Source organism: Staurois parvus, unplaced genomic scaffold, assembly GCF_062004578.1.
Source record: "Staurois parvus isolate SC_StPar_1 unplaced genomic scaffold, SC_StPar_1.0 ptg000031l, whole genome shotgun sequence".
Classification (NCBI taxonomy): domain Eukaryota; kingdom Metazoa; phylum Chordata; class Amphibia; order Anura; family Ranidae; genus Staurois; species Staurois parvus.
In genome coordinates, this window is record NW_028317827.1 from 6,560,679 (window position 1) to 6,573,221 (window position 12,543).

At 42.6% G+C, this 12,543-nt stretch overlaps 1 protein-coding gene across 4 annotated transcripts in view; it reads left to right on the forward strand.

Moving 5' to 3' along the window:
• The window catches only part of TANC1 (tetratricopeptide repeat, ankyrin repeat and coiled-coil containing 1), a 336,351-nt gene that overhangs the window by 221,675 nt on the left and 102,133 nt on the right, over window positions 1–12,543 (forward strand). For all 4 annotated transcript variants that reach the window (XM_089659744.1, XM_089659745.1, XM_089659746.1 and 1 more), the window contains one exon: window positions 206–466. In XM_089659744.1, coding sequence (XP_089515870.1) covers window positions 206–466 — 261 coding nt within the window. The remainder of the gene's footprint in view (window positions 1–205; window positions 467–12,543) is intronic.

Sequence of the window (12,543 nt, forward strand, 5' to 3'; positions counted from 1 at the left end):
GATGTCATCAGTCCAGGATTACAGGTGTGGTATCTCTTTGCATCCCTGGATAAAGGTTTACAGCCTGCATCCCAGAAAGGAGTTTCAGGACCAGTTGGCTGAACATTTAGGTGACATGTGGGCTTTTACCTTTCACGTATGATAGGTTAGTTGAATGAATCTGTAGTTTCCTTCTTTTTATTAAACTTTCTTTATCCCTTTTCAGCCACCATCACAAGTTCATCAGAGAATGACGACCGCAGTGGTTCCAGTTTAGAATGGAGTAAAGATGGCAGTCTGCGGACTGTAGGACATCAAGGCATGATTCACGAAAGGAGGACAGATAATTGTTCGCCCGTCGTAGAAGAAGAAACGTGCAGCATGGCAGAGAATTTGCCAAAAAGTGACTCGTCTGCTGGAGAAGGCCCAGTTTCCTACATGCAGAACTCCAGCTCATTGGTGATGCAACGACCCAACTCTGTGGCAGGTAAGAGATGAAATCTTAGAGGGACTGTTTGTGTTTCTGAGAAGTTTAGTTGAAGTAACCGCAAATGGATTAGCAGTACATATTGTTTATTTTGCTACTCTTTGTTTATTGGTTTAAAGTGAATGCATTTTACTGCTTGTCATTACAATTGGTGTCTTTGGAGACATGGTCTAGGTTCAGTCTAAGCATCTGAACGGTCACCGGGGCTTCACCCAGGTAACGGAACAATTTGGGTTCTGCCTTTCTTTAGAAGAGATGTTCTGTAAAGCAGAGAACCTAGCCTTGTCACACACTGTTCTTTGTAAAGATGGGTTTAGATTTTTTAAATTTTTTTAGTTTTTTATGCTTGGAAATCTTTTTATTTTGTTAAATCATATTACCGTGGGTTGGCATAGTAAGATAATGTTTAGATATTATCTGGGTTTACACTAGTGATGCACCATATTATCTGTCAAAAATAGGGTTATCGACGTTTTGCCGATTAAAAAAAAATGCCGATGTGTTGGTTTTTTTTTTTAAAGGATAAGTTCACCTTTCATAAACTGTTACGTTACACCCATATTCAGGGTGTAATATGTAACATGTTATTAAAGGACTGGTCCCCGCTCCCCCACTTTGAATGATAGCAGGGGATATTCCCTCCCCTTTAGCTGTCAAAAACAAAACGCTGCCATGCGGAGCTACGACCACCCGGCCATGTCACTCATTCACAGTATTCTGTGAATGAGAAAACTACTAGTCCCGACAGCCTTCGTGGCTATTGGCCAGTAGTTCTTAAAGAAGTACCACAGCGCTGTTGTAGTTCATTGATTCTTCCTGTCAGAGTGTATCGGCTTGTTAGTATGGGCAAGCAGATAGCAGATATACTGACAGGTCTGCAGGAGTCCTGCATGTCACCAGCGATCTGCTTTATCACTGGTGCAATGCTTTCCAGGCTCCTGCAACAAAAAATAATAAATGCACATTTTTTATACCTGCAAAAATATTTTTTTTTTTGTCAAAAGGTGAACTTATTCTTTACATTATTGTGCAGTGTATATATATATATATATATATATATATATATATATATTTATATATATGTTATGAAAGGACTGGCCCCTCTCCCCCACTTTGACAGTTAGCAGGGGATATATATATATATATATAGTGTATATATGTGTGTGTGTGTGTGTATATATATATATATATATATATATATATATATATATATATATATATATATATATACTTTCGGTTTGTAGCCAAGTGCATCCTGAATTTTTGGTTTCGGTCCAGAATTTTTCACATCATTGTCTATATGGATAATCCTATCATGCACGCTGGAAACCTAAAGCTGGCCCTACACAAGGGCTCATTCGAACTTAAATTCAAAATTCTAAAAAAATAGTTTGTCAGAGCATTTGATCTTGCCTTTATTGGGGTTGATTTACTAAAACTGAAGAATGCAAAATTTGGTGCAGCTGTGCATGGTAGCCAATCAGCTTCTAACTTTAGCTTGTTCAATTAAGCTTTGACGAAAGAAATTGAAAGCTGTTTGGTTTCTATGCTGAGCTGCACCAGATTAAAAAACAGGTTTCTTTTGTATCTAGCACATGCACAGTACAATATTTTCATTCAGTTTTTTCCAAATCACATTCATGGTTAAATTAACTTCCATTCAGTTTAGTAATGAGAAAATTTTTCCATCCTGCTACTTCAAATTTTCTCATCTCTAGCGATCATCGATTTGACCCAATTAATTATTAAAAAAAATCTAGCAAACATTCTGCAACTGAAAAATTTTGAATAATATTCTACAGGTGTATGTTGATCCTAAGTACATTAGAATCAGATTGGTTTCATGCTGTTCAACTGCCCACTAGGAATGGAACAACGTTCCATGTATCTACTAAAAACATCAAGTAGCATTGTGGCTAATATCTTATTATAATGGTATAATGTTTCTAAAGATGAAACCTTTGGATAAGGTAGGGAGAGGTCGACAACCCTGTTAGGTTTTTATAACTGTCTATGTATGTCCCTGCTGGGGAGACTCCCCTTCTCTATTTGACCTGATGACTGTTATCATTGAGATTCCAATTTAGAGTACAGAGTTATGCAGGCCATAGACGGGTCATTTATCAGGCGAATTTTCGTCCGCACGAAAAATCGGCCGATATTCACGCCGTTAGTGGGGCAATGCCGTCGGCCATTTTTCGTGGATCTTCTTGTTTCTTTTTATCGGTCATGCTGGAAAATGGTGGCAGCATCGGCAACGACCGATTTTTCGTTTTGGCCGATAAACGGGCCCGTCTATGGCCTGCATTAGTTCACCTTTTTATTTTTTCTGTAAGGGTGAACTAACACTTAAAGGCAGGTCTGCAAGATCTACAAATGGGACCTCCTATGGGTATTAGCTGAGGTTCTCCTAAACTCAGTCCTGTCCCATATCAATGGGATTGTTTTACTGTTGTGTGTTTGCTACACTCCTTGCTATGGTAAGCTTTTGCCTGTGTCTGCTGTCTTTTGTCTTTTGTTGGTCCAAGCAAGTTCCCATATTTTCAATGCAATTTTTCAGAAAGTTTTCCAGTGACCCCTGGCTGGATTCGAGATGACCTTCTTTTCTATGGAATCTTCATTCACAATGTCTGCATTCTGAACTGTAATGTCAGGCAGAAATGAGGAGGGGGTCCGAGCAGCCTGAATTGTGCCACTGCCCAGATTTGAATTTGAACGTTGTGATGTGGTTGCAAGCAATGCACACTTAGATTGCTTGTTACTAATTGTGCCACATTCCTTCTGGATGAGCCGGCAGAACTGGGATCCAGTTCGTCTCTCTGGGGAGGGCAGGAGATGCTGAGAACTGAGTAGGTGTGTGCTGGTCGTGTTTATTGTGTCAGCAAGTTAGGCCGAGAAAACAAACAGCAAAGCTTGTCACTCCCGCTTTAAATGGCGTTTGTATAAAGGGAGGAGAGATGAGTGAGATGTTCAGGCCCTGCAGTAGGGAAGTCATTTAAATGGCAGGTGTCTTCTCTCTACATTCCAAGTTATACATCATCAGTCTATTCAGATGTGAAAAGGGTGGATTAATCAAACACATTTCACAGATGCATTTCCTGTGAATAAGCATGTGTTTTGGCCTTAAAAGATTTAAAGCTGAACTCCAAGCAGATATGAAACACTAATACGTGAAGCTCTGTGTCATTTTTTTTTATTACAAGCAGTGTAAGTAGTTGAATTTAACTTGGTAACAACCTCTTGCAGTCCCTGTACTGCAGAGCTCAGACTGGGAAATGGAGAAGCAGCACTAGGGGCCAATTAGTTATGCTGCAGTGCTCATGTGCAATAAGGAACCTGTTGATAGGAGAGAACAAAGTGATGGACAGATGAGCCCAATGATCTGTGTTAAGCCATTAAAATGGTGTTCTACATTCTCTTGGTACACTGTACGTTGTAGTTATGTCCAGTCATATATTTGGGTGCCAAAAAGCAGTATTTTCCAAGGTGAGTTATTGAAAATCTCATATAATTCGAATATGTAGACTACCTGGTGTTCATTGGAGATTATACCGCCAATATAATAGTACACAATAGAAAGTGCAATGCTGAATCTCTGTTATCCTGTGAAATTTGTATTGCTAGTGCCTGTTTTTGTAGTGGATCATATATTGTTTAGGGCCAGTCATCAAGGCCATCCAGAGGATGGGAGAGGTTCTAGAGAAGTCCTGGAGGTGAGCATTGTAGGAGGTAACGAGGAGCAGAGGTCTTGGGAGTAGCGGAGTGGATGATTTTGGTCACAGTTCGAGATGAGTTTGGTGATATAGATGGGGGCAGAGTTGTGGATGGCTTTGTATGTTGTAGGTAGTATTATGAATTTTATACGTTGGGCTAGTGGAAGCCAGCAAGCAGGCAGCCAGTTCCAGTTGCTTGTTCAGCTATCCAGGAATTGGATCCTATTTCCAGGTAGCCTACAAAAAGTAGATTGGTAGTTCTACTGACTTGTTCTTCCTTCTCAGTAGATAATGTTCTTCTGGCAATGATCACAGTAGAATTCTTTTAATTTTTAGAGACCTGACCTCACATGACTCAAATTTCAGCCCATTCGTGCTAAAAATGGACATCATTTGAGCCAGGGGTGGCCTTGTCAGCACTTCCCATCTTGACTAACTTTCAATAGTAAAATAGAAGGAGCTGGTTGGAACATTCTCAGCCAAACGGTGATTGTGACCAATGAGATACAGGCACTGCTTGGGTATTCTGGCAACCACTTCTTCTAGCAAGCAGGAGAGATTCCTTTATAAATGTTAAGTGTGGATGGGGGAATCTATTGATTCCTCTTGTTCAGCTCCATGTTCTTAATGTGTATGGCTAGCCTTAGACAGCAATGCAAATAGAGGAGTATGACAAAGTATTTATGGAAACAGGATAGCCCAGTTATAAACGTAGGGCATTCATTTTGGTATGGTGCCTTTCCCTCTGACGACATTGATGGCTTTTAACTTTAAAATAAGCAATGGCTTTCCTTTACTATACCCCAAGCATAGCTCTTGGTAAGCTGTGAAAAGCACTGAACCAAAATCCTTAAAAAAAAATAAATAAGTTGGAGTCCTGCCTTTGATGCTCATGATCGTTTCATGTCCATAAAAACTGTAGCAATATAGTAGAATGTATGGGGTGTAAATTCCTTTACTTGCTTACATGCAGATGTGTGTGATAAGCATTTGAGTAATGCCCTTAAGTCATATTAGTCCTGGGAACCTTCTGCATACGCAGGCTGATAAAATGAAGATGCTGCAAATAGATACTGAAAATATGTGTGATTACACAGTGAAAGTAGAAGGAATTTTAGAACTGACTTGCGAGGAGGAAAAGGTCTTCCTTTGCTAGTCTAATTGTGCTCAGCACACACCACCCCACTACCACCACATTTTTCTTTTGCATTTTGAACCTTAAAGCTTAATTTTTTTTTTCCACATTATAAAGAGTAGCAAAGGGTTAAAAAAGCTGTTGGGTTTTTTGCCATCTGTATCCTAAACTGCAGCTAAAGTCTACATTTAAAAATTGTGAGCAGGCAGAAGCATAGTCTTCTTTAACCACAAGCCTACCGGGCACTTATACCCCCTTCCTGCCCAGGCCAATTTCCAGCTTTCAGTGCTGTCGCACTTTGAATGACAATTGCGCGGTCATGCAACACTGTACCCATATTACATTTTTATCATTTTTTTGTGACAGAGCTTTATTGTGGTGGTATTTAATCACCTCTGGGTTTTTTATTTTTTCTTAAACCAAAAACCACTGAAAATTTTAAAAAAAAAGTTTTTTCTTTTTGTTATAAAATTTTGTAAATAAGTGATTTTTCTCCTTCACTGATGTGCGCTAATGAGGCTGCAGTGATGGGCACTGATAGGCTGCACTGATGGACACTGATAGGTGGCACTGATACATGGCACTGTTAGGCGGCACTGACTGGCACTGTTAGGCGGCACTTGACTGACACTGTTAGGCGGCACTGATGTTCACTGATAGGCAGCACTGACTGGCATTGATAAGTGGCACTGAGTGGCAGCACTGTTAGGTGGCACTGACTAGCATTGATAGGTGGCACTGATGGGTGACACTGAAAGGCAGCTCAGGTGGGCACTGATATGTGGCATTGATGTGCACTGGTAGGCACTGATATGTGGCACTGATGGGCACTGGCACGAGGCACTGATGAGCACTGACACAAGATACTGATGGACACTAACAGGTGGCACTGCTGGGGCTACACTGATCATCAGGGCACACTGATCATCACTGCCCTGATGAACAGTGTACACGTCCCCTCCGAGGAAAGCCGATTACCGGCTCTCCTCTCCTCACGAGCTGTCAGCGTGACAGCTCGAGTGGAGAGAAATGCCGATAACCAGCATTTCCCTATTTACATGTGATCAGCTGTGATTGGACACAGCTGATCACATGACTGAGCCGACATCTTCGGCTCTTTCCGTGACCGGTGATCCGAGGGACACAGCGCACCGCCGATTGCCGCGCTGCGCGCTCCCTGAGCCGCACATGCGCGGTGAGAATGGGAGGACGTCATATGACGTCCTCCCAGAAGAGAACCACCTTGCGTCCATCATATTACTATATGGCGTGCGGGAGGTGGTTAAATATGTACACTGTGATATGCATGCACAGCTCAGTTAACATTCTGGCATGGTAGCTTTCTGCCAAGATGGTACATGTGCAGAAGTTGTATCATCCGCACTTGCCAATCAAGATAGCTGAGGAGACCGGCGCCCAGGGAAAAATCAGGGGATAAGAGGAGAAGGTGCCGGCGAGGGACCCTGCAGGCCTCAGGATGGTAGAGCGAAGGTAAGTATTGTGTTAGGTTCTGCTTTAATAGATTTTCCTTTGCTTCCTACCCTGATACTCAACGGGAAGTAAGGGATGTAAGAGAGATCCCTGTTTAGTCTGCTAACATCAGAAAAAAAAACATGCATAGATGGAAGGAGCACCAGACCAAAAAGAGTCCATATTCATTTATTGAAATTGTGTTAAAAGACAGTCAATGCATTTTGAGGGTCAAATGAACTTCCCCTTCATTAGGGCTTCATTGGTTTCTTGTTTTGACTGCTGATGCAGGTACTGCTGGCCAGGAATCCTAATCCACAGATTCAAACAGGGAAGCCTTCACTTTGAGTCCTCTCAAGGTTCTCTATAACTGAAGCCCTGATGAAGGAGGTGGGTTCCTTCTATCTCCTGGTTTGGTGATCCTTCCATATTTGCACATTTTTGTCTGGTAACCTGCTGGGGTAGCCTTGTCTATTGTGAGCAGCCTAACCTGAGCCAGTAAGCTCTCACTACCTTGTTTAAACTCGCATCAAAGGCCCAGCGCCTCTTGGATGCCCTTTTTTTTTCATTGTAGTCTATCATGGGAACAAGTGTCCCCATTGGAAGATTTCCCCTTTGTTCTTGTTCTGGTGCCCACTCGCAATTTTGGATTTTCCCCACTTTCATGTCTGGTGACATTGGTGATCAGGGAAATTTACACATACTTTAAAGTATCTGTAAAGTCAAACTTGCCTCATGGAAGAAAACATAAGAAACTCTCCATAAATATATTTTTCTTTAATTTATCCCCAAACACCTGACTGCTTGGTCCCCTTATCTCCCCCAGCTCCAAGGATTGGGGTTGGAGACTGACAAGGTCTCAGGCTGTAGGACAGGATCCAGGGATGACTGGCATCCCTGTATGCTGGCTGTGTAGGTGGAATTATATCAGCGGGAATCTGACTATGGCAGTACAGGCACGCCGTAAGTTGGCACAGCATCCAGTATTTTCTAAGCAGGAGAAAAGAGACAAACTTACCATGCTCGGATGGAGCTGCTTCCCTGTCTAGAATAGTCAGAAGTAGGAAGGGGATGTCTTTGATCACCAGTTACTTTGCAGTTTTTTATTTACTTAAATGTAATTACTTTTAGCTTAGTGAGAAACAAAGGAAAGCCATACCCAACATTTCAGTTTAGGGGTTTACATTGTTGTGTCCAGGTGCACAAGGGTATACAAATAAGAATCCCTTTATGTCCTGAAGTCAAAAATTATTTACAGCCAAATTTTTTTTTGTGGTTTTAGATAGATTAGGGAAGGGTCCTGTCAAATTTTATTGCTAAATGCAGGGAACAGCCAGCTTTTTAAAAAAAAACAAAAAACGGCATTTTACTGAAGCTCCATAAAAAAGACCTCCTTTATGGAACTTCAGTAAAATACTGGATTGGAATTTTTGGAGTGCTGGCGAATCTCTACATTTGGCTTCATATGGCACCTCCGTAGGCCATGCACCCCATAGTCTTATTGGCAATGGATAAGAAATCATTGTATAGATGTAGGAGGTCTGTGTGAATGAAGCCTTAGATTTTACCAGAACAAGAATAGAGGGGAAATCTTCCTGGGGAGACACTTGTTCTGATGACAACTTAAAGGGAGTATCCTAATCATTGAGACCCTTCCACCTCCTATGGCTTCTCAACAACACGAAGTGAAAAGCAAATCTCTCCAGCGGGAAACGAGCAGCCATAAAATACTTACAGGGGTTATAGTTCTCCTCTAATCTGTCAATAAGTTTGGGCCTTGGATACATTTCAACTAAAAGGCTTTGTATAAAGTAATTTACATGGACCTAAGGACTGGTTCGCAACAGCAGCAGGCCGGTGCTGATGCACTTTTTCCCCCTGAAGTTTATTGAAATGACACAGTGACATTTCTTTCAGTTCTGTTCACTAGACAACACACCGCAGTGAAGCGTGCTGTACTTTTTTAATGCAGTGGTGTGAACTGACTAATTGTACACAAGGCAGAATGCCTCGTATATGCATTGGCACTGCGCTGGGCAAAGCTGCCCAACAGAGCCAAAATGCACCCGGTGTCAGCAGGCCCCTAACTGTTTCCTATTAAGCTTTGTTAAAATGGGCCCAAACTGGGTTCCAAACCTAAGCTATTTCATACCAGATTCTCCACATCCCCACCATTTGCTCTGTCCTATTACCCAAGTTTCTAATTATCATATGTCAACAGCTCTGGGCTCCTTTCAGCTGCTGGTACCGAGCACAGCTGTGGAGGCGGCCATAGTCTCTGTCAATGGGTGTCATTCAGGCTGAGCCAGCCAGTCGTCCTCTGTCTGAATACAGTTTGTGCCCTTTGACAGAGAATATGGCTGTATTTGCGTATGGACAGCTGGAAGCAGCTTGGAACTGCTGACAGGTAGGTATAGAACCACCTTCTCACCAGTTTAGGTCATAGTATACAGCATATAGTATAGTGGAGGGGTGTAAAAAAAAAAAAAATAAGCTGAAGATCAAAACATTGTGTAAATGATGTAATATTGTCACGTATGTTACATTCTGATGTAAAATCTGTCCCCATGCTTGTGCCATATATTTTAAACCTTGAAATGAAAACCTTAAAGAGGTTGTAAACCCCAATGAGTGACTGGCCTTGGGTGATGCACAGCAACAAATCCTCCTACATAAGATGTACCTGTTTTTCTGCAATCTTCTCTTCTCTACATCCATTCAAAGAAAGCTTGTCTAAGGGGTGGATTGCTGAAATTACACACTGCAGAACTTGGAGAGGAGGAGAGCTCTGAGAGCTGATTGGAGGAAAGAGACTCACACCCCCCCCCCCCAATAAAGCTCACAGGTACAGAGCTGAGGCTGTCAATCTGCTGGAGCTTCCTCCCCTGTCACCATTTTTCTTCTGGTGTCAGGAAAACTTGTCTGAAGAGGCTCATGCAGATAGCAGAGGAATGAGGCAGCAGACAGAAAGGACACTTAGTGCCCTGGATTGAGACAAGTATGCGCTATAGAGGGATATGTTTTGTTCATATTTCATGTCTGAGGTTGACTTACACTTTAAAGCTGAACTCAAGGATATTGGAAAATTCTCCCAGTTGGGATGCACCCACAGTGCAAGGGTTCACTGCTCGTTAAGGTCTAGGAGGCATGGAAGGGTAGATTTACTTACCTGATCTTCTGATCCTCTGCGCTGCTAGACCAGTCCTTGTTTTGTCTCCTCCACTGTGTTCCTGATCTCATCAAGACCGATGCAAGGACAGGCCACTGCTGGACCATTATGGAGTGGAGGATCAAGTAAATAAAAAAGCCTCTCTTCTCCCCTAGAATCAAAGAACTGGTAATGCTTGCAGGGTGGGTGCAGTCCCACTGTAAGGGAGAATTTTTAAGCTTCTTGGAGTTGGGGTTTAAAATGACTTATCTTTTGTATGAATAGCCAAGTCTGCAGGCCTCTCTGTTCCGGCAATGGGGGTATGTAGACAGATTGTTCTATCAAAACATTTATAATTTGTTATTATTTAACACATGGAACATACTTTTAAGGACATGTATTTGTCTTTGTGAACTGGGTCTGAGATCACAGGCTACTTCAGGCCGTTGTCATCTTGATGAATCTCTGTGAATTCTGCTCAGTTCAAATAGACAAAATACCACCTACTTAATGCAATAATAAACATTGTACTCTTTGTAGACAGAAGATAGAAATAGCATCACTTATGACACTCATCAGCAGGAGAACCGTGGAGAAGTGATGAAAGATAATGGGTTTATCTTGAGATTGCAGACCACCCACTGCCTGACTCTGCAGCGAGATGGTGATGTGGTCTGAGGCTCACCGAGAATGGTGCGATGGAACATGCTGGTATCTGTAGTCTAAAGGCTGTGCGTGTGCTTAGATCAGATTTTATATCTTTATGTTCTTTGGATCTGTAAGAATGGCAAACAAAATGCATATGACATTACTAAAGGTAGTTTTGCTGTTGAAGGCAATATTAACCTATAGGCAGGGATTTTTAATCTTCAATAAAAGCTATTTTAGTGTTCAGATTTAAAAAATATATGTTTGAGATTTTTATCATTGCTGGGATTATCTGTTTCACATGGCATATAGCCAGTGTTAAATATACACTTGAAATGAGAGCTGGTTTACTACATGGTCTCCAACCTGGAGAATGGACAACGGAGGAGTAGCAACAACTTGCTGTGTCATCTCTCCTACTGTCAGCATGTCTTTTTCAGCACATCTGCGTCATGCAGCTTAGTCTGACCGACTGAGAGTATGGCCTCTCCTTTTCCCAGTCTGAGTTTTCTTGCAGTGGTTCCCGACCTCAATCCTCAACTACCCCAACAGTAGTGATGGACCGAACACCCCCCTGTTTGTTTCGCGGTTTAACATTTGAACCCAACGAAAACTCAACTGCAAACGTCAAACCGGGACAATTCACTAAGCGGCATCCTACCGCATCAGAGTATGCGGTAAGATACCACACAGCCACTAAAATGCTGCATGAGTTTTATTATTAAGTCGTGGTATTTTAGTAGTGAAAACATTTAATATTTCAGCTGAATGTAAAAAGAATTGCCAGCGATTAAAATGTTTTTCTTTTAATGGCGTGCCCCCCCTCCCCCCCCATCCATACAAAGTCCTTCCTGTCCGATATGGGTTTTGAAGGTAACCCCCATGCCAAAAAATTTTTAAGAAGTGTCCCCCCCCCCCCCCCAAAATCCATACCAGACCCTTATCCGCACATGCAGCCCGGCAGGTCAGGAGGGGGGGGGGGAGAGAGTGAGTGATGATTCCCCCCCCCCCTCTTCTGAACCATACCAGGCCACATGCCCTCAGCACTGGGGGGCTCCTCCCCCCACAAAGCACCTTGTCTCCCTTTTGTTGATGACAAGGTCCTCTTCCACGGTTGTGGGGGTCTGCGGGCGGGGGGGCTTATCGAAATTTGGAGGCCCCTTTTAACAAGGCGGCCCCCAGATCCTGGCCCCTCCCTATGTGAGTGAGTATGAGGTACATGGTACCGCTACTCATTCACAAAAAAAAAAGTGTAATCTGAAAAGACAGTCATTGACACGGCCTTTATTAAAAACAAAAATGAAAAAAAAATGTCCCCCGAAGTAGATCCAATTTTAATCACGATGCCCGCTGCCACCACCGACCCGAAAAAAAAAAAAAAACCCTGCTCCACTCTCAACACTGGCTCCTGCCATCTGACAGCTGCGCTGGCCTGACAGTTCTTAAATATCAAAGAGACAGGGACCACCCGGTGGTGTCAACTGAGTGATCCTGCCCCCTTTTGACATCATGCGCTGTGATTGGCCAAAGCATTGCACCTGACCTGTGATCAGGTGCATTGCTTTGGCCAATCACAAGCACTGTCGGTGCAGTGCATTGTAGGGCATTGTGTTCGCCGAACACATGAACGGCCAATGTTCGAGTTGAACTTATGTATCAAGCCCAACAGTTCTTGACTTCAGTATTTCCTTCACTTTGCACAGGTCTTTTAATCAAGGCCATGCCTTGGTATTTCTGATCGCTATTTTATCTAAAGCTATTTACCAAAACATGGCCTGTTGGGGGTACTTGATGATTCAGATTGGGAACCACTGGTATAGGGGATTAATTGAGGCAGATATTGAAAAAATACATTTAAAAGAGAATTCCGGGCTCCTAGCTACACCAGCTTGGACCACTGTAACTATGTACAGTATATACCAAAGCTGGCCAATGCCCCTGGAGGCTGGAAATCCCTGAAGTA